This window comes from Bombina bombina, chromosome 2, assembly GCF_027579735.1.
Source record: "Bombina bombina isolate aBomBom1 chromosome 2, aBomBom1.pri, whole genome shotgun sequence".
NCBI lineage: Eukaryota > Metazoa > Chordata > Amphibia > Anura > Bombinatoridae > Bombina > Bombina bombina.
Window position 1 is genome coordinate 1,141,537,276 of NC_069500.1, and position 23,017 is coordinate 1,141,560,292.

At 37.6% G+C, this 23,017-nt stretch overlaps 1 protein-coding gene across 1 annotated transcript in view; it reads left to right on the forward strand.

Annotated features, from left to right (window-relative positions):
- ANXA10 (annexin A10) overlaps positions 1-15,543 on the forward strand; it is a 157,961-nt gene extending 142,418 nt beyond the window's left edge. The window contains exon 12 of the mRNA XM_053700841.1: positions 15,475-15,543. Within this exon, the coding sequence (XP_053556816.1) occupies positions 15,475-15,543 (69 nt within the window). The remainder of the gene's footprint in view (positions 1-15,474) is intronic.
- The last annotated feature ends 7,474 nt before the right edge of the window (positions 15,544-23,017 follow it).

Here is a 23,017-nt window from a genome sequence, read left to right on the forward strand (position 1 = left end):
CGATGATGGACCTCTTCAGCCACCGCTTGGATCAAGACTTCAGCCCGATGATCGACCTCTTCAGCCGCCGCTTGGATCAAGACTTCAGCCCGATGATGGACCTCTTCAGCCCGATGATGGATCTCTTCAGCCCTCGCTTGGGCTTGGATGAAGACTTCGGAGCCTCCTCTGGACCGATCGGTGATACCCGGCGTGGTGAAGACAAGGTATGAAGATCTTCAGGGGCTTAGTGTTAGGTTTATTTAAGGGGGTTTGGGTTAGATTAGGGGTATGTGGGTGGTGGGTTTTAATGTTGGGGGGGTATTGTATGGTTTTTTTTACAGGCAAAAGAGCAGAATTCTTTGGGGCATGCCCCGCAAAAGGTCCTTTTAAGGGCTGGTAAGGTAAAAGAGCTTTTCAATTTTTATTTTAGAATAGGGTAGGGAATTTTTTTTATTTTGGGGGGCTTTGTTATTTTATTAGGGGGCTTAGAGTAGGTGTAATTAGCTTAAAATTGTTGTAATATTTTTATAATGTTTGTAAATATTTTTTTATTTTTTGTAACTTAGTTGTTTTTTTATTTTTTGTAACTTAGTTACTTATTTATTTAAAATGGAGTATATTCATTCTTTGTTAAAATAAGTGTTAATTACTTTGGATATTGAGGAAGTTAGTCCTCTTGATATTAAAACTAGTAAACATTTAAATTCTGTTTTTAAACCTCCTGTGCTTACTCCAGAGGTTTTCCCTATTCCTGATGCTATTTCTGATATGATTTCTAAGGAATGGAATAAGCCGGGTACTCATTTTAATCCTTCTTCAAGGTTTAAAAAATTGTATCCTTTACCAGCTATTTCAATAGAGTTTTGGGAAAAGATCCCCAAAGTTGATGGGGCTATTTCTACTCTTGCTAAACGTACCACTATTCCTATGGAAGATAGTACTTCTTTTAAAGATTTTTTAGATAGGAAACTTGAATCTTATCTAAGGAAAGCCTATTTATATTCAGGTCATCTTCTTAGGCCTGCAATTTCTTTGGCTGATGTTGCAGCTGCATCAACTTTTTGGTTGGAGAATTTAGCGCATCAAGAATTGGATTCTGACTTATCTAGCATTGTTCGCTTACTGCAACATGCTAATCATTTTATTTGTGATGCTATTTTTGATATTATCAAAATTGATGTTAGATCCATGTCTTTAGCTATTTTAGCTAGAAGAGCTTTGTGGCTTAAATCTTGGAATGCTGATATGACATCTTAGTCTAGATTACTATCTCTTTCTTTCCAAGGTAATCATTTATTTGGTTCTCAGTTGGATTCTATTATTTCAACTGTTACTGGGGGGAAGGGATTTTTTTTGCCTCAGGATAAAAAACCTAAGGGTAAATCTAGGGCTTCTAATCGTTTTCATTCCTTTCATCAAAATAAGGAACAAAAACCTAATCCTTCCCCCAAGGAATCTGTTTCCAATTTGAAGCCTTCCTCAAATTGGAATAAATCCAAGCCTTTTAAGAAACCAAAGTCAGCCCCTAAGTCCGCATGAAGGTGCGGCCCTCTTTCCAGCACAACTGGTAGGGGGCAGATTAAGGTTTTTCAAGGATGTTTGGATAAATTCTGTCCAAAATCAATGGATTCAGAGCATTGTCTCTCAGAGGTACCAAATAGGATTCAGAGTAAGACCTCCTGTGAGAAGATTTTTTCTCTCACGCATCCCAGTAAATCCAGTAAAAGCTCAGGCTTTCCTGAAGTGTGTTTCAGACCTGGAGGTTTCAGGGGTAATCATGCCAGTTCCTTTTCAGGAACAAGATCTGGGGTTTTATTCAAATCTATTCATTGTCCCAAAGAAAGAAAATTCATTCATACCAGTTCTGGATCTGAAAAGTTTGAATCGTTATGTAAGAGAACCAACTTTCAAGATAGTGACTATAAGGACTATTCTGCCTTTTGTTCAGCAAGGACATTATATGTCCACAATAGACTTGCAGGATACATACCTTCATATTCCGATTCATCCAGAACATTATCAGTTCCTGAGATTCTCTTTTCTAGACAAGCATTACCAATGTGTTGCTCTTCCATTTGGCCTAGCAACAGCTCCAAGAATCTTTTCAAAGGTTCTCGGTGCCCTACTCTCTGTAATCAGAGAACAGGGTATTGCAGTGTTTCCTTATTTGGACGATATATTGGTACTAGCTCAGTCTTTACGTTCTGCAGAATCTCATACAAATCAACTAGTGTTGTTTCTTCAAAAACATGGTTGGAGGATCAATTTACTAAAAAGTTTCTTGATTCCTCAGACAAGGGTTTCCTTTTTAGGCTTCCAGATATATTCAGTGTCCATGACTCTGTCTCTAACAGACAAGAGACATTTAAAATTGGTTGCAGCCTGTCGGCACCTTCAGTCTCAGTCATTCCCTTCAGTGGCTATGTGCATGGAAGTTTTAGGTCTCATGACTGCAGCATCGGACGCGATTCCCTTTGCTCCTTTTCACATGCGACCTCTTCAGCTTTGTATGCTGAATCAATGCAAAGATATCACAATTAATATCCTTAAATCCCAATGTTCGACACTCTCTGACGTGGTGGTTAAATCACCAGCGTTTAGTTCAAGGGGCCTCTTTTGTTCGGCCAACCTGGACTGTGATCACAACAGATGCAAGTCTTTCAGGTTGGGGAGCTGTCTGGGGATCTCTGACAGCACAAGGGGTTTGGAAATCTCAAGAGGCAAGATTACCAATCAATATTTTAGAACTCCGTGCAATTTTCAGAGCTCTTCAGTTTTGGCCTCTGTTGAAGAGAGAACCGTTCATCTGTTTTCAGACAGACAATATCACAACAGTGGTATATGTTAATCATCAGGGTGGGACTAGCAGTCCCCAAGTTATGAAAGAAGTATCTCGGATACTTGCGTGGGCGGAATCCAGCTCCTGTCTAATTTCTGCGGTTCATATCCCAGGTGTAGACAATTGGGAGGCGGATTATCTCAGCCGTCAGACTTTACATCCGGGGGAGTGGTCCCTCCATCCAGATGTGTTTTCTCAGATTGTTCAGATGTGGGGTCTTCCAGAGATAGATCTGATGGCCTCTCATCTAAACAAGAAACTTCCCAGATACCTGTCCAGGTCCAGGGATTTTCAGGCGGAAGCAGTGGATGCGCTGACACTTCCTTGGTGTTATCAACCTGCTTATATTTTCCTGCCTCTAGTTCTTCTTCCAAGAGTGATCTCCAAAATCATCATGGAACAATTGTTTGTGTTGCTGGTGGCTCCAGCATGGCCCCACAGGTTTTGGTATGCAGATCTTGTTCGGATGTCCAGTTGCCAACCTTGGCCACTTCCGTTAAGGCCGGACCTACTGTCTCAAGGTCCGTTTTTCCATCAGGATCTCAAATCATTAAATTTGAAGGTATGGAAATTGAACGCTTAGTGCTAAGTCATAGCGGTTTCTCTGACTCAGTGATTAATACTATGTTACAAGCTCGTAAATCTGTCTCTAGAAAGATTTATTATCGAGTTTGGAAGACTTACATTTCATGGTGTTCTTCTCATAAATTCTCTTGGCATTCTTTTAGAATTCCTAGAATTTTACAGTTTCTTCAGGATGGTTTGGATAGGGTTTGTCTGCAAGCTCCTTGAAGGGACAAATCTCTGCTCTTTCTGTTTTATTTCACAGAAAGATTGCTAATCTTCCTGATATTCACTGTTTTGTACAGGCTTTAGTTCATATTAAGCCTGTCATTAAATCAATTTCTCCTCCTTGGAGTCTTAATTTGTTTTTGAAGGCGTTAAAGGCTCCTCCATTTGAGCCTATGCACTCTTTGGACATTAAACTACTTTCTTGTCCTTTTGGCCATCTCTTCTGCTAGAAGAGTTTCTGAGCTATCTGCTTTTTCTTGTGAATCTCCTTTTCTGATTTTTCATCAGGATAAGGCGGTTTTGCGGACATCATTTAAATTTTTACCTAAGGTTGTGAATTCTAACAACATTAGTAGAGAAATTATTGTCTCTTCCTTGTGTCCTAATCCTAAGAATTCTTTGGAAAGATCCTTACATTCTTTGGATGTGGTGAGAGCTTTGAAATATTATGTTAAAGCTACTAAAGATTTCAGGAAGACTTCTAGTCTATTTGTTATATTTTCTGGTCCTAGGAAAGGTCAGAAGGCCTCTGCTATTTCCTTGGCTTCTTGGTTAAAGCTTTGGATTCATCAAGCTTATTTGGAGCCGGGTCAGGCCCCACCTCAGAGAATTACAGCTCATTCTACTAGATCAGTCTCCACTTTGTGGGCTTTTAAGAATGAAGCTTCAGTTGATCAGATTTGCAAAGAGGCAACTTGGTCCTCTTTGCATACATTTACTAAATTCTACCGTTTTGATGTATTTGCTTCTTCAGAAGCAGTTTTTGGTAGAAAAGTTCTTCAGGCAGCTGTTTCAGTTTGATTCTTCTGCTGATGTTTTAAGTTTTTCTTTTCATTATGAGAATAACTTATATTTTGACTTGTGGATTTTTTTTTCAGCGGAAAATGGCTGTTATTTATTTTAGAATGCGAGCTCAATCTGATTGGCTGATTGGATCAGCCAATCGGATTGAACTTGATTCTGATTGGCTGACTCCATCAGCCAATCAGAATTTTCCTACCATAATTCCGATTGGCTGATAGAATCCTATCAGCCAATCGGAATTCGAGGGACGCCATCTTGGATGACGTCCCTTAAAGGAACCTTCATTCTTCAGTTGGACGTCGGAAGAAGAAGATTGATCCGCGCTGGAGGTCTTCACGATGGAGCCGTTCGTCATCGGATGAAGATAGAAGATGCCACTTGGATCAAGATGGTTGCCGGTCCGGATCGCCTCTTCTTCCCGGATAGGATGAAGACTTTGGAGCCTCTTCTGGACCTCTTCAGCTTTGGATTATGGATCGCCAGCCCCCGCTTGGGCTTGGATGAAGATTTCGGAGCCAGGACGGATCGGTGTGATACCCGGTGAGGTGAAGATAAGGTAGGAAGATCTTCAGGGGCTTAGTGTTAGGTTTATTTAAGGGGGGGTTTGGGTTAGATTAGGGGTATGTGGGTGGTGGGTTGTAATGTTGGGGGGGGGGTATTGTATGTTTTTTTTTACAGGCAAAAGAGCTGAATTATTTGGGGCATGCCCCACAAAAGGTCCTTTTAAGGGCTGGTAAGGTAAAAGAGCTTTGAACTTTTTTAATTTAGAATAGGGTAGGGCATTTTTTTTATTTTGGAGGTCTTTGTTATTTTATTAGGGGGCTTAGAGTAGGTGTAATTAGTTTAAAATTGTTGTAATATTTTTCTAATGTTTGCAAATATTTTTTTATTTTTTGTAACTTAGTTCTTTTTTATTTTTTGTACTTTAGTTAGTTTATTTAATTGTAGTTATTTGTAGGTATTGTATTTAATTAATGTATTGATAGTGTAGTGTTAGGTTTAATTGTAGATAATTGTAGGTATTTTATTTAATTAATTTATTGATAGTGTAGTGTTAGGTTTAATTGTAACTTAGGTTAGGATTTATTTTACAGGTAATTTTGTAATTATTTTAACTAGGTAGCTATTAAATAGTTATTAACTATTTAATAGCTATTGTACCTGGTTAAAATAAATACAAAGTTGCCTGTAAAATAAATATTAATCCTAAAATAGCTACAATATGATTATAATTTATATTGTAGCTATATTAGGGTTTATTTTACAGGTAAGTATTTAGTTTTAAATAGGATTAATTTATTTAATAAGAGTTAATTTATTTTGTTAGATTTAAATTATATTTAACTTAGGGGGGTGTTAGTGTTAGGGTTAGACTTAGCTTTAGGGGTTAATAAATTTATTAGAATAGCGGTGAGCTCCGGTCGGCAGATTAGGGGTTAATGTTTGAAGTTAGGTGTCGGTGATGTTAGGGAGGGCAGATTAGGGGTTAATACTATTTATTATAGGGTTATTGAGGCGGGAGTGAGGCAGATTAGGGGTTAATACATTTATTATAGTAGCGGTGCGGTTCGGTCGGCAGATTAGGGGTTAATAAGTGTAGGTAGGTGGCGGCGACGTTGGGGGCGGCAGATTAGGGGTTAATAAATATTATGTAGGTGTCGGCGGTATTAGGGGCGGCAGATTAGGGGTACATAGGGATAATGTAGGTGGCAGCGGTGTACGGAGCGGCAGATTAGGGGTTAAAAAAATTTAATAGAGTGGCGGCGGTGTGGGGGGGCCTCGGTTTAGGGGTACATAGGTAGTTTATGGGTGTTAGTGTACTTTAGAGCACAGTAGTTAAGAGCTTTATAAACCGGCTTTAGCCCAGAAAGCTCTTAACTACTGACTTTTTTCTGCGGCTGGAGTTTTGTCGTTAGATTTCTAACGCTCACTTCAGCCACGACTCTAAATACCGGTGTTAGAAAGATCCCATTGAAAAGATAGGATATGCAATTGACGTAAGGGGATCTGCGGTATGGAAAAGTCGCGGCTGCAAAGTGAGCGTTAGACCCTTTCCTGACTGACTCCAAATACCAGAGGGCGGTAAAAACCAGCGTTAGGAGCCTCTAACGCTGGTTTTCACGGCTACCGCCCAACTCTAAATCTAGCCGTTAATAAACCACGGAACTTTAGTAAAGCTGATATTTGAAGTTTTTTTTTTCTCCCATTACAAAAATGTATACTGTATGTGTCATTTAAATTGTATAATAAAAACCATGAAATAACTTAATTCTAAGGATCATAGGATAAATAAAACCAGATTTGTATAAAACAATATTAAATAGTTATTTGGATTACACATTTCTCTTGGCCAACGAAAAGTAGTATTTTCTTTGCATGCAAAGAACATAAAAAAGTCTAAACAGAAGCACATATTTCCCGAACTTTTTGTTTTAGATCTTATCTACACTGTTTATTGCCAATGCATTCAACACCATATGGTGTATTTTAGACATTCAAGTGACAATGCAGATTTATAGGTGTCTGTTTGTCATTTCATATTATAAAATAACTCAGTCGTGGCAAATTTTAGCCAGAAGGGGTAATAATCCTATCTGGCCATTTTGCTGATTTGCAGCAGCACAGATAATGCAAAATGTCAAAAGCTATTAAACTAGCAGATTTTAGTTTTTCATCTGATTTAGTAAGCGTTAGCAACAAACAAAACAATCCAAATGACGTTCATGGCTTTCTTTATTTGCAAAGATATGTTAGAATGGTTATTGGGTTCTGTGATGCATATGGAAGAGAACAATTTCTAATTTAATTTGAACAAGGGTATGTTTTAGATTTATTTGCTGAAGTGTGTGCTGTATGTAAGACATTTACATTATATTTTGATAACATGTCAATCACATTTAAACGTATTCTATCTCATTATTTTGCTTTGTGGATGCAGATGTTTAAAAATATTTTTAGAGCAAAGTGTCAAATTCATTGTTATTATTATTACATTATTATTATTGTTATAATAATTTATTGTAAAGGAATGTTTTTTAAATTATATATTAGCAATTGAGCACTGCATTAAAGGGACAGTAAACCTTAAAAATAATGTTATATAATTCTGCACATAGTGCAGAATTATATAACATTATTTAGGTGCTATAGCTATAAACGCCTTTTTTACCTTTTTTAGAGAGCAGAGAGCGGGTCTGTAAAAGCGCCATATTTTTAACAAATTAAAAGGTAAAAAAAGCATTTATAGCTATAGCACCTAAATAATGTTATATAATTCTGCACTATGTGCAGAATTATATAACATTATTTTTAAGGTTTACTGTCCCTTTAAAACTTAGTTTTTTTAGAAAAACTTGCATTGTTAGCATTCCAAGGAAAAGCATACACATTGTGGCTAGATTACAAGTGGCATGCAAACGTTCGAAGAATATACATATGTATGTATGTATGTATTTATATATATATATATATATATATATATATATATATATATATATATATATATATATATATATACACACACACACATATACATATACTGTATATCCACACATATATACACACACACACACACACATATATATATATATATATATATATATATACACATACATACATACTTTTCACACAAACAAGTTGAAAGAAACGCCATCGAGTTAGGCTTAAAATAAAAGTTCCACCAAACACAACATTAATGCATTCAAATAAACTCTGTGTCATGTTAGCGCGCAAGAAAACGTAGTTATCTTAATGCGTGTTTTTGAAATATTAAATATAAAAAAAAAAAATATTCAAAACTATTTTTGATACTATAAAAATTTCTAAATAATCACCACAACAAAGGTTTATCTTTTCTAGTATAAAGATCTTTATGAATCATGGTCAACAAGGTAGAAAAGTTGGCCTCAAAAAGCAACTGAGGATTGCGGGTGAGCGACATACCCAAGTATATCAAAGCTATAGGCTGGGGTTATATGGTCAGACGGTTGATAAAGCTTGACGTTCCAGGAGTGTTAGAGCAATATTCAGAATTTACTAGAAAATTAGAAAATATGCCAAGCTCCTGAAATTTAATGTCTGACATCAGTTTTGTTAACGTTAAAAGATGACATCTGCATATAAGGAGACCTTGTACTCATTAGGTCCTATCGTCACCCCAGAGATCATTTTATTCCTTTGCATTCTAGATGCTAATACCTCCATGCTGCTATATATGCAGTGTATATATATATGTGTGTGTTTTTATTGCAATAAATGTTTTAACACTTATTAAAAGGTATATGGTATACAACAAGGTGTTGGATTGGGAAGGGCTCAAAGTTGTATATGTATGTGTTTAGATCTGCAGTATGTGTGTATGTATATTTTTATATATTTGTGCGTGCACACATACATACATATGTACACACAGATAAATACTTACACATATATTTCTGGACATTAATATATATCAATAGAAAAGCATCAGTAGTGTATTATGTGATGGATTTAATGCACGAGAGCAATGCGCCATCCAAGTGTTAGCAAGCCTTAGGCTTTCACTTGAGAGCTAATATTTTACTTTGATCTTGTAATATAAAAGTAAAAAGGGAAAGTGCTATGGATTGTGCAATGTTAGCACACTATGCACTAACATTTTTTACCTCCACTTGTAATCTACATCTATGGGTTAGATTACAAGTGGAGCTTGCTCCGTTCAAACTGTGCTAGAAGTAAGCTTTTTGCATGCATCGAGTCGCGCTAATATTATGAGTTGAAAGTAAACTGTTTTTGCTTGCACTCTAACCCAATGCACCTAAAAAGCCAAACACAGAATATTGCGCATAAGATAACGTATTCTCCCATAAAAGTCAATAAAGCAAAAAAAGTGGAAAAAAACACACCCTACTCGCACACAAACACTAACGCATATTCTCAAGTGTGCTAACTCAACAAGAAAATATTTCATCCCAATGTTCTTGACATAGTAGAATATCTTCTATTTATTCAGAAATACACATGTCTACATATTTTGATACTACACTAGAGCAATGGCACCACTCAGGCTTTTCCCTCTTAATAGTAAGTAAGGGCAAAAATTCAGTAATTAATCCCAAATTATACAGAGGGAATGGTGCTGGTGCATAAATAAATATTCAGAACACCAAAAAGGATGGTACACTGAAGAAGTGTGCCCAACCTAGAAAAGGATGCACATATAGCACTCTATGCCCTGACTAATGGGCAGTATTAACTGGATTCACTATATGTTTCACAGTAGCTGTGAGTCCGGTATTTCTGGATACGTCAAAACATTGAGTTACTATAATACTCTAAAGAACACTGTGAATTATGTTACACATACTTTAGTGGTTGATATATAAGCTAGAGTGGAGCCAGATATTTGGTCATTATTGAGCAACTTTATTGTGTGTATAGTAGGGGTACAACTCATTGTTATTACAAATAGGCCTGATTGTCCTACATTATTATCCCCCTACCTCACTTTTTGATAGCGCGACAGTTCTAGTGTCCATGTCGTTTTTAATTATTTGTGTGTGTCACTCAATTTTAGCTTATATCAATAAAAAATTAAATTTTAACTAGTCAGGATTTTCACTGCCCATTAGTCAGGGCCTAGAGAGCTATATGTGCATACTTTGCTAGGTTGGGCACACTTCTTCAGTGTCCCATCCTTTTTGGTGTTACATTTCTACATATATCTGATGTTTTTTGGGTGAAATATATATTTATACATAATAATACATAATATAATATAACATAATAATATATGTATAAAGGATTATATATAGGTATAGATATATACAGATATATATATATATATATATATATATACACAGAGAGAAATGCACTCACAGGAACGAACAACCAGCTCAATACCATTGTTAGCCTGTTCTATGGCGATTTACCACCTGGGTGCAACTTCTTTTAGCCCAGCAATGCTTTTAACAGAGTAGAACTCTCCTGTAGTATATCAGTCTGATCCCGCCTATTACGGTCAGTCCAGCTCCGAAATACCAGGCAATTCCTCTCTGAACAAGGAACAAAGCAACCCCAGACGATCGTTTCGGCCTTCATTGGGCCTCGTCAGTGAGGTGTAGCAGTATTCCTCTAAGCACACTGAGCAAGGAGTCCACGTCTGGTTTCCCCTTTTTCCCATAGGGAGACTAAATACACACAGAGAGAAGAGGCTAAAAAGCTGCACCCAGGTGGTAAATCGCCATAGAACAGGCTAACAATGCTATTGAGCCAGTTGTTCGTTCCTGTGAGTGCACTTCTCTCTGTATGTATATATATATATATAATAATAATATCTATTTATAAATACATAGAACATATTCTGCTATGTGCAGAACATTGAAATGTGAAATATTTACCGTAAATACACAGTATAACACTTTATTAAATATGAATATTGCATAAATATGCTTTAACATATTTTCATCTACTTAACTGCAAAGGACTCCAATGAACTTGTATATATATATCCATATATGTATACATACCTGTATGTATACATATGTATTTATGTGTTTATATGTGTATATATGTCTGTATACTTATGTACACACATATAATATACAGTATATATATATATATACACACATACATACATATTTAAACATGTACAGAATATGTATGTATCTCTATATTAAAGCCCTTTGCCGGCCTTTTTTTTTTTTCTAACACCTGAGGCGTTATATCCTTCAGCCCTCATAACTTTTTTTGTGCAATATATCGGCTAGATTTGGAGTATAACGCCGGCTTTTTTCTGGCCGCACCATAAAAATAACTCTGGTATTGAGAGTCCACATAAAGGCTGCGTTAGGCTCCAAAAAAGGAGCGTAGAGCATTTTTAACGCAGCTTCAACTCTCGATACCAGAGTTGCTTACGCAAGCGGCCAGCCTCAAAAACGTGCTCGTGCACGATTCTCCAATAGGAAACAATGGGGCTGTTTGAGCTGAAAAAAAACCTAACACCTGCAAAAAAGCCGCGTTCAGCTCCTAACGCAGCCCCATTGTTTGCTATGCGGAAACACTTCCTACGTCTGCACCTAACACCCTAACATGTACCCCGAGTCTAAACACCCCTAACCTTACACTTATTAACCCCTAATCTGCCGCCCCCACTATCGCTGACCCCTGCATATTATTATTAACCCCTAATCTGCCGCTCCGTAAACCGCCGCTACTTACATTATCCCTATGTACCCCTAATCTGCTGCCCTAACATCGCCGACCCCTATATTATATTTATTAACCCCCCACAATGTCGCCTCCACCTGCCTACACTTATTAACCCCTAATCTGCCGACCGGACATGAGCGCTACTATAATAAAGTTATTAACCCCTAATCCACCTCACTAACCCTATAATAAATAGTATTAACCCCTAATCTGCCCTCCCTAACATCGTCAACACCTAACTTCAATTATTAACCCCTAATCTGCCGACTGGAGCTCACCGCTATTCTAATAAATGTATTAACCCCTAAAGCTAAGTCTAACCCTAACACTAACACCCCCCTAAATTAAATATAATTTACATCTAACGAAATTAATTAACTCTTATTAAATAAATTATTCCTATTTAAAGATAAATACTTACCTGTAAAATAAATCCTAATATAGCTACAATATAAATTATAATTATATTATAGCTATTTTAGGATTTATATTTATTTTACAGGTAACTTTGTATTTATTTTAACCAGGTACAATAGCTATTAAATAGTTAAGAACTATTTAATAGCTAAAATAGTTAAAATAATTACAAAATTACCTGTAAAATAAATCCTAACCTAAGTTACAATTAAACCTAACACTACACTATCAATAAATTAATTAAATACAATTCCTACAAATAAATACAATTAAATAAACTAGCTAAAGTACAAAAAATAAAAAAGAACTAAGTTACAAAAAATAAAAAAATATTTACAAACATCAGAAAAATATTACAACAATTTTAAACTAATTACACCTACTCTAAGCCCCCTAATAAAATAACAAAGCCCCCCAAAATAAAAAAATGCCCTACCCTATTCTAAATTACTAAAGTTCAAAGCTCTTTTACCTTACCAGCCCTGAACAGGGCCCTTTGTGGGGCATGCCCCAAAGAATTCAGCTCTTTTGCCTGTAAAAAAAACCATACAATACCCCCCCAACATTACAACCCACCACCCACATACCCCTAATCTAACCCAAACCCCCCTTAAATAAACCTAACACTAAGCCCCTGAAGATCTTCCTACCTTATCTTCACCCTGCCAGGTTCACCGATCCGTCCTGAAGAGCTCCTCCGATGTCCTTGGATTGGATCAGCCAATCGGATTGAACTTGATTCTGATTGGCTGATTCCATCAGCCAATCAGAATATTCCTACCTTAATTCCGATTGGCTGATAGAATCCTATCAGCCAATCGGAATTTGAGGGACGCCATCTTGGATGACGTCCCTTAAAGGAACCGTCATTCGGCTAGTAGGCGTCGGGAGAAGAGGATGTTCCGCGTCGGAGGTCTGCAAGATGGATCCGGAAGAAAGAAGATTGAAGATGCCGTTGATAGAAGACTTCATCCGGATCATGGACCTCTTCAGCTCCCGCTTGGATGAAGACTTCATCCGGATCATGGACCTCTTCAGCTCCCGCTTGGATGAAGACTTCAGCCGGATCATGGACCTCTTCAGCCCCCCGCTTGGGCTTGGATCAGGACATCGGAGGAGCTCTTCAGGACGGATCGGTGAACCTGGCAGGGTGAAGATAAGGTAGGAAGATCTTCAGGGGCTTAGTGTTAGGTTTATTTAAGGGGGGTTTGGGTTAGATTAGGGGTATGTGGGTGGTGGGTTGTAATGTTGGGGGGGGGTATTGTATGGTTTTTTTTACAGGCAAAAGAGCTGAATTCTTTGGGGCATGCCCCGCAAAGGGCCCTGTTCAGGGCTGGTAAGGTAAAAGAGCTTTGAACTTTAGTAATTTAGAATAGGGTAGGGCATTTTTTTATTTTGTGGGGCTTTGTTATTTTATTAGGGGGCTTAGAGTAGGTGTAATTAGTTTAAAATTGTTGTAATATTTTTATTATGTTTGTAAATATTTTTTTATTTTTTGTAACTTAGTTCTTTTTTATTTTTTCTACTTTAGCTAGTTTATTTAATTGTATTTATTTGTAGGAATTGTATTTAATTAATTTATTGATAGTGTAGTGTTAGGTTAATTGTAGGTAATTGTAGGTAGTTTATTTAATTAATTTATTGATAGTGTAGTGTTAGGTTTAATTGTAACTTAGGTTAGGATTTATTTTACAGGTAATTTTGTAATTATTTTAACTAGGTAGCTATTTAATAGTTCTTAACTATTTAATAGCTATTGTACCTGGTTAAAATAAATACAAAGTTACCTGTAAAATAAATATAAATCCTAAAATAGCTATAATATAATTATAATTTATATTGTAGCTATATTAGGATTTATTTTACAGGTAAGTATTTAGCTTTAAATAGGAATAATTTATTTAATAAGAGTTAATTAATTTCGTTAGATTAAAATTATATTTAATTTAGGGGGTGTTAGTGTTAGGGTTAGACTTAGCTTTAGGGGTTAATACATTTATTAGAATAGCGGTGAGCTCCAGTCGGCAGATTAGGGGTTAATGTTTGAAGTTAGGTGTCGGCGATGTTAGGGAGGGCAGATTAGGGGTTAATACTATTTATTATAGGGTTAGTGAGGCGGATTAGGGGTTAATAACTTTATAATAATAGCGGTGCGGTCCGCTCGGCAGATTAGGGGTTAATAAGTGTAGGCAGGTGGAGGCGACGTTGTGGGGGGCAGATTAGGGGTTAATAAATATAAAATAGGGGTCGGCGGTGTTAGGGGCAGCAGATTAGGGGTACATAAGGATAACGTAGGTGGCGGCGCTTTGCGGTCGGCAGATTAGGGGTTAATAAGTGTAGGTAGGTGGAGGCGACGTTGTGGGGGGCAGGTTAGGGGTTAATAAATATAATACAGGGGTAGGCGGTGTTAGGGGCAGCAGATTAGGGGTACATAAGTATAACGTAGGTGGCGGTCGGCAGATTAGGGGTTAAAAAAATTGAATCGAGTTGCAGTGATGTGGGGGGACCTCGGTTTAGGGGTACATAGGTAGTTTATGGGTGTTAGTGTACTTTAGAGCACAGTAGTTAAGAGCTTTATAAACCGGCGTTAGCCCAGAAAGCTCTTAACTACTGACTTTTTTCCTGCGGCTGGAGTTTTGTCGTTAGATGTCTAACGCTCACTTCAGACACGACTCTAAATACCGGAGTTAGAAAGATCCCATTGAAAAGATAGGATACGCAATTTACGTAAGGGGATCTGCGGTATGGAAAAGTCGCGGCTGAAAAGTGAGCGTTAGACCCTATTTTGAGTGACTCCAAATACCGGCGGTAGCCTAAAACTAGCGTTAGGAGCCTCTAACGCTGGTTTTCACGGCTAACGCCAAACTCCAAATCTAGGCCTTAGTTTTTAATATTTTTTATTAGATAGTGTTATTATAAGTGTAATGTACTTTGTAATGTATTTTTGATGTGTTTTGTAAGACTTTTTTTGTGTGAAATAGTTAACCAAAGCTCTGAGGTTGAGCTAACCCGACGCACATGAGCACTCAAGCAATTATGTTTACTTTCAACTTGTTATATGAGCAGAAAACCAGGCGCACACAAACAGCCGCGATAAACCCATAATTGCTCGCATGTAACTGTTAACGTGCCACTCTGGCACTATATGTGTAAACTGTTAAAAAAATAAGTCTTCATTAATGTAGTCAATTAAACGCATATCTCCTACAAAAATATTGAAAAAATGATTAACTATAGAGTATAAAATTAAAATGGTACAATTCATGCCAATAAATTACCTCTACATAAATGAATGTAGAGGAAAATAGCTTAAGAGCTTAACTCATCAGGAAAAAGGAACTTATACAATAAATGTAGCTATTTTAATTGACATGAATAGTATATGTGATTAAGTCATATGTATAAATATTTTTATGTGTATAACTATATAAAAACTTTTTTTTTTATTGCAGCATTTTGCATCAGGACATTATGAAAAAGCATTGCTTGCTATCTGTGGTGGTGACACTCAAGAATTCTAAACCATGCTTCAATAAAGGCCAATTAACTATATTCAACAAATAATTGTTTAGTCATTTGGGGCATGTTGGTTATTGCTTCAATTGTATTACATTTATTATAACAATTCAAATTATAAATAAAAAAATTCAAAGAAGAGTTAGTGACTATTTCCACAAGTTTGTATTTCCCCAACATTTATACATAGGGGCATATTTATCAAGCTCCGTACGGAGCTTGATCTTTCGTGTTTCTTCAGGCTCGCCCAAAACAGAAGTTATGAAGCAGCGGTCTAAAGATCACTGCTCCATAATCTGCCTGCTCTGAGACGGCAGACAGAAATCGCCAGAAATCAACATGATCGAATACGATCGGGTTTATTGACACCCCCTGCTAGTGGCCGATTGGCTGCTAATCTGCAGGGGGCGGCATTGCACCAGCAGTTCACAAGAACTGCTGGTGCAATGATAAATGCCGAGAGCGTATGCTGTCGGCATTTATCGATGTGCAGCGGACATGATCTGCGATATCAGATCATGTCCGCTCGCACAATCATAATTAGGCCCCAAAATCTGTATGTACTGATTACAAAATAAATGTTCCTTCAATTATGTGATGTTGTACACAGGCACACATATGCACGTACACACATGTGCACACATACACACAGAAAATTAAATAGCATTCAATTTTAAGAATCATTGCACTGTTTTTTTTTCCAGTAAGTTATTGTTTTTGTGGTAACGAATATGAAATGTTCAAATTAGAATGAACAGTGACTTACTGTTTGTACTTTATTAAGATCACTAACAAAATCCAGACTTTTGCCTTACTTTAATAATTTACCACACAAAAATTGTTATTTTGTAAAACTAAAAATAAAATGAGCAATATCAAAGAACCAATATTTTTTTTTCAATGAAAGACATGACAAAGTGTCCTTTTATATATATAATGGGCTTTATCAATGAGAAGTACATTTTTGGAACATCTAGATAAAGGGACATTGTGCACTAGATTTTTCTTTGCATAAATGTTTTGTAGATGATCCATTTATATAGCCCATCTGGGGGTGTTATTGTAAAAATATATAGATTTGCTTATTTTTAAAAAGCATTGTGCTGATTTTCAGACTCCTAAAAAGCCCCCAAAATTTAGATGTATACTGATGTATACAGACTTCAGATTGATTTTGTTTGTTTAATGGTCTTTTCATACACAGGGGAGGGTCTGCTCTCAGCCCCTTTCAATGAGTGTCCCAGTCTAACCTAATCAAAAGTGCTAAATATGGAGCTTCTAAGTAAGTTTTTAAAAGGTTTATACTGGATTTTTATATCAGTATCTGTGCATATTATTCATTATAGTAGTGGCTGTTACACAGAGTTAAGTGAAAATAGGTGTCTCTTTAAGAGTCTTTACCTAAATGCTCATGAATGCTCAAGAAGACTCTTGGCAGATCAGCGATTCAACAGTGATAGCAGGTAAAAAAAAAAATTTTTTTGCAAAAAGGGAGAAAAAAAAGTGATGCATGTTTGAAGAAATTAGATAAATCTGTCAAGTAAGCTTTCAAAAAATCTAAAAACAATATTAAAAACAAATGTTCCAGTCTATTAGAGTTTTTCACACAAATATATAATATTCTAAGCAGGTGACTGAATATGATAAAACCGGTTAGCACTCATAAACTAGGCTTTTCTCTGACTTCTCATTGTTTTATTTTAAGAGGATTTCTACATGCCTAAACAGAAGCATAGCTTTAGCTTATTTATTGTTTATAATGACTGCTTAATGTGTTTTTAAGTCCAAAGCAATTAAGACCAGTGTTCTGTTGAAATTTGCTACCTTGTCGAGATATGCTACCTCGATGCACACAATTACGTAAATCGCACCCCACGTTTCAAAAGAATGTGTGGAATGTGATTATGTAATTACAAGTATGGGCACATCGATATGTAGCAAATTTCAACAGAGTAGGAAATTAGTCCTTGCATTTCTTCGTAAAGCGGCCATGTACATATGCGCATGTGCAGTTAAAAATGGTAGTAGCAAATTTCAACAGGGTAATTTCTCATTCAATTACACAAGGTTTTTGACTGTTCATGCGTGCATGCCACTTCTTAGTTACAGATCCATATCTAATCAAAATGAAATAAAGTGTCTCTCCCCCTCTCCAACAGATTTTGGAATGCACATTATTTAATCAAGCTTACTCTTCTATTCATGTTCATGTGACCTTTAATATATTAAATGCATTAACTCTACTCTACATTGTCTTGTCTGCTTGATCAGCCCCTGTGTTGTGCCATGCAAATGGTGGATTCAAAAATTAAGAGGAGTAAGCTTTATTAACCCCTTCACCCAAATAGACATTTATATACGTTGTGTGGTACTTTGTCTATCGTACCGCATGATGTATATATTTACATCTGACATTCAGGAAGCTTTAGTAGTCTTGGCTGTAAAGTTACAGCAAGAGCTGGAGTTCCTGAGCTCCAGGCATCAGCCCACATATGGAACCGGAGCGCAATCGGTGCTCCACTTCCATATGAGGGCAGATGCCATATCATTACAGACGGTGACACTGTGTGTGTCACCGTATGTAACGATCATCTGCTAGTCCAGCGGGAGGTGTGGGAGGGAATCCGGGAGCTGGGTGGAGTAGTCCAGCAGCAGAGGGGGAGGGAGGGGGAGGGAGTGGGAGGGCCCTACGCTAGAGAAAAAAAATAAAGGGATGGGGCAGCTACACTACAGAAAAAGTTTGGGGTGAGAGGTGGGGGATCTCTAAACTAAGGATCGCGGGAGGTGGGGGGACAACTAGACTACAGAAAATAATTTTAAAAATTATGTATAAAGGGTGGTATAGGTACTGGCAGACAGCTGCCAGTACCTAAGATGGAGGATAATAGTTGGAGGGGGGAGGGTTAGAGAGCTGTTTGTGAGGGATCAGGGAGATTGTAGGGTAAGGGGGGATTCTACACTGCAGCAAATATTTACTTATTTTTAAATTATTTTTTTTTTTAAAATGCCCTAAATCTTCATACTGTCAGACTTTTTGCCAGTACCTAAGATGGTGGTGAACAGTGTGTGTGTGTGTGTGTGTGTGGGGGGGGGGGTTTGAGGGAGGGAAGAGAGCTGTTTGGGAGGGATCCGGTAGGGATCAGGGGGTTAGAAGTTTCAGGTGGGAGGGTAATCTCTATACTAAAGCTAAAATTAACCTTACAAGTTACCTAAATAAACCCTTCACTGCCGGGAATAATAGAAGTGTGGTGAGTAGCTGTAATTAGCAGCCTTCTAATTACCAAAAAGTAATGGCAAAGCCATATATATCTGCTATTTCTAAACAAAGGGGATCTCGGAAAAGCTTTTACAAACATGTGTGCCATGATTGCACAAGCATTATGTAAATAATTTAAGTGAGAAACCTAAAGTTTGTGAAAAAGTTAACTTTTTTTATTATTTGATCACATTTGGTGGCAAAATGGTGGCATGAAATATACCAAAATGGGCTTAGATCAATACCTTGGGTTGTCTACTTAATATATATATATATATATAGTTTTGACAGGTAAATAAAAAAAAACAATGCGCTATTTCTGTTTAAATGGAGTGTTAGAAAAAATGCTAACAATACTCCGGTATTTTGGGCAAGTTTTTCTCTGAAAGTCCCGGTAGTGAAGGGGTTAAATAATAATGTGCATATTAAAAACTGTTGCAGAGGTGGAGAGATATTTTATTTCATTTTGATTAGAAGTGGTTTGCGCACGTGAGCAGTCAAAAACCTTGTCTAATTGAAAGAGAAATTACTTCGTCAAAATTTGCTACAACCATGTTTAACTGCGCATGTGCACGTGTAAATGTTTAAAGGAATAGTCCAGTCAAAATTAAACTTGCATGATTCAGATAGAGCATGCAATTTTAAGCAACCTTCTAATTTACTCCTATTATCAAATTTTCTTCATTCTCTTGGTATCTTTATTTGAAAAATCAAGACGGTAAGCTTAGGAGCCGGACCATTCAGCACCTGGGTAGCGCTTGCTACATTTAGACACCAATCAGCAAGTGATACCCAGGTCTGAACCAAAAATGGGCCAGCTCCTAAGCTTACATTCAAATAAAGATACCAAGAGAATGGATAAAAATTGATAATAAGAGTAAATTAGAAAGTTGCTTAAGATTGCATGCTCTATCTGAATCATGTAAGTTTAATTTTGACTAGACTATCCCTTTAACTATGCATGCTCGCATGTGCATGGCTGCTTCAATTTGAAATGTAAGGACTAATTTCCTCCTCCTTCGAAATTTGCTACCCAACGATGTGCACATGCTTGTAATTATGAAATCGCATTCCACATATTCTTTTGAAGCATATGTAGAGTGCGATTATGCAGTTGTGTACATGTGCACATTGAGGTACCAAATGTCAATGAGGTAGCAAATTTTGAAAGAGCACCTGCACTCAGCAGTATGTATCCTGCAGAAAACAAGAAAACCAATTGCACTACTGGAACAATTATTGGGAAACAAATGTATATTATGAGTTTAAATCTTGTATAGATAAGTTATCTACACATTAGATTATTATTATATTGGTGTAGGTGATGTGTACTATATACAATATTTTCAAAACTGTACAAAACTGCAAAAAAATGTACAACTTTGAGCACTCAAATTCCCTATTGCAAGTAATTGAACATTTGGAGCAAAATATAGCGGATTTGAAAAAGGAAAAAATAAAATATAACTTTTATTTAGCAATTTTAAAAATTAATTGTGGTTTGTTAAAAACACAAGGAATTAAAACTGGACCAGGATAAGTGTTCCACAAATGTAATACTGAAAATGATGCAGGGTATATATTTCCTGTCTAATGGTGCAGGAGAAGGGTTAGTGAGATGCAAATTATCCCTTTAAGTGGCTTAGGATGTCGGTATTACCCCATAGTCATTTGCTTAATACCACAGAAATTTAAAATAACTAATCGTTATTGCAAGTGTAACCAGTGTTAAGTAAATGGAGAGGATGTATAACAACTGCAAAGTGAGCTGTTGCAGTAAGTTCTAATTTGAACATCCAGTATACAAATGTTCACTAGTACCGGCTCTATAAAAGTGAAATAATTTGGAGGCGGAGCTTAGCCTGCAAGGGAAATGGCTGCATGTCTGAGTAGCTCTTAGGCCCAAGTTCCCCAAGTCCTAACCGTATCACCGACAACGGCCACAATATTTATCTAAAAGGAGTCCCTACCTCTCTCAGCAATAGCAGCAACAGCGGAGAACTGACCTGCAGCTACGCGCAACTTCGCCACCATAACCGACCAGGCGGCCCCCTGCCTAAACAAGTACCGCATCACTCACAGCGGAAGGCCGCAGCCGGGATCAGACACCGGGTGACTAGACCCGAACTTAACCCCCAAATAGCCAGCAGGGCGTACGCCCGAAGAAACGGGGACCGGTGACAGGGATATCGCTAACCCACGTGGTCCCTCACAGCGCGGCTTGCAAGAACCTGCAGCACTGTGGTGAGATAAATCACGGCTCACAATAAGAGCAGACCCTCAGCCCGGTACAACCACCTTAAAACATAGTGGGACACATAGCAACACAAAAACAGGGGAAAACAAAAAAAAAGCAGTAACAAGAAACTAGCTAAGAGGGAGTAACAAGGAGAACATTAACAAGCACTAAAAGGGAACACAGGGACAACACAAGCAAGAGCCTACACGCTCAAGCTACAGAATATAATTCTAAGAAAGGACTGCATAATCTCCTGAAAGAGAGGCCCACATATAGCATATTATCAGCACCCCTAAGCTCTTTACAAAATATGCCAGGCCGCAGGCCTACTAAAGCTCACAACACACCAAGTTCAAAAATGATGCAACAATTCCTGAAGCCAGTAGAAATACCCTCAGAACCCAACCTAGCAACTCAAAATGCTGACAACCCTCAGAATATACATGCAGACATATTAACACAAAGTACTAGCCACACAGGACTTACAAAAGAGGATATTCTCCCATTATGTACCAAAAATGACCTCAAAGAGATAATGTCAGAGGTGAAAACCTGGTATGGGGACCTGAAGAAAGATTTAACACGGGTGACCCACAGAGTTAATATACTAGAAGAGAGCCACAACACAATGGACACAGATATCCAGCACATGTCCAGACTGGTATATGATCAAGAAGACACAATACAACACCTATTGGAAAAGGTTGAGGACCTTGATAACAGGGGCAGAAGAAACAACCTAAGAATTAGAGGTATACCGGAGTCAATTCAACCAGTGGCCTTAGAGGGATGCCTACAAGATTTATTCAGAACACTCAGAGGGGACAACAGTGCATCAGCAATAGAACTTGAGAGAGCACACAGAACCCTCAGGCCAAAACCGCCGCCCAAAGCCCCCCCGCGGGATGTCATAATTAAGGTATCACACTTTAAAGACAAAGAAGAGATACTGAGGCATGCCAGACTGAGACAAAACATTACGCATGCAGGAAATAGGATCCAAATCTTTCAAGACCTCAGCCCGACAACACTTCAAAAAAGAAGAGAACTAAACTATATTACTAGTGCCCTGAGGGAAGAGAAAATTACATACAAATGGGGCTTTCCAGTCTGCATAATCGCAAGTAAAGGAAACACAACAGCTATCTTCAGAAGGAAAGAAGATCTCCCACGCTTCTGCGAGATTTTACAACTCGATATCCCAGAACCAGATCCAGAAGATCATACAGGAAGGGAACCACAATTCCACAACCGCAGCCAGCAACAACCAAAAATAAGGCCAACTACAACAGCATCCCTCACGACACAGTTGGAAGCCTCTAATAATGGAAGCCTTGAACACATTGACTGATACAGATATCCCTTACATAGAGACAATAATAACAGGGACTCCGACAGCGAACAGATGATCTCAGGTCGTATGCTAATGACATGTATATGCTAATTTTCTTTTACAGGTTGGGACTGGGGACTGGGATACTGCCCCAGCTATATTATTCTGTATTGTACTGAATTGACTTGCTCAAGTTGTGCAGGGAAGTTTGTAAGTTCTGGTTTATACTAGAGTTATCTTTTGTAAAAGTTACCAAGTTTTATTGATTGCTTTTGTAACCTAACCGCCAGGGGAAAATTGTGAAAAGCTGACACTTGTATAGTCATAGGTTTAGTGCAAACTACTGTCTCCTAAAACACTCGCACCATACAAATACCACACAAGAATATTACCAACACACAATTAGTGGATCGGGAAATTTTCTTAAAGTCTTTCCCTGCGGGCCCCCCCTTGGGAACCCCCGCATTGTGACATAATACACATAGAGGGAGAATACCCCCTCGCTTCCACAAGTATAATATCCGAGATTAAGCCTGAAGCATGACACCGAGGCCCATCAAACTGATAACTATCAACGCCAAGGGCCTTAATAGCCCTGAAAAGCGCTCCATAGCCTTTAATCAACTATATAAAATGTCAGGAGATATACTG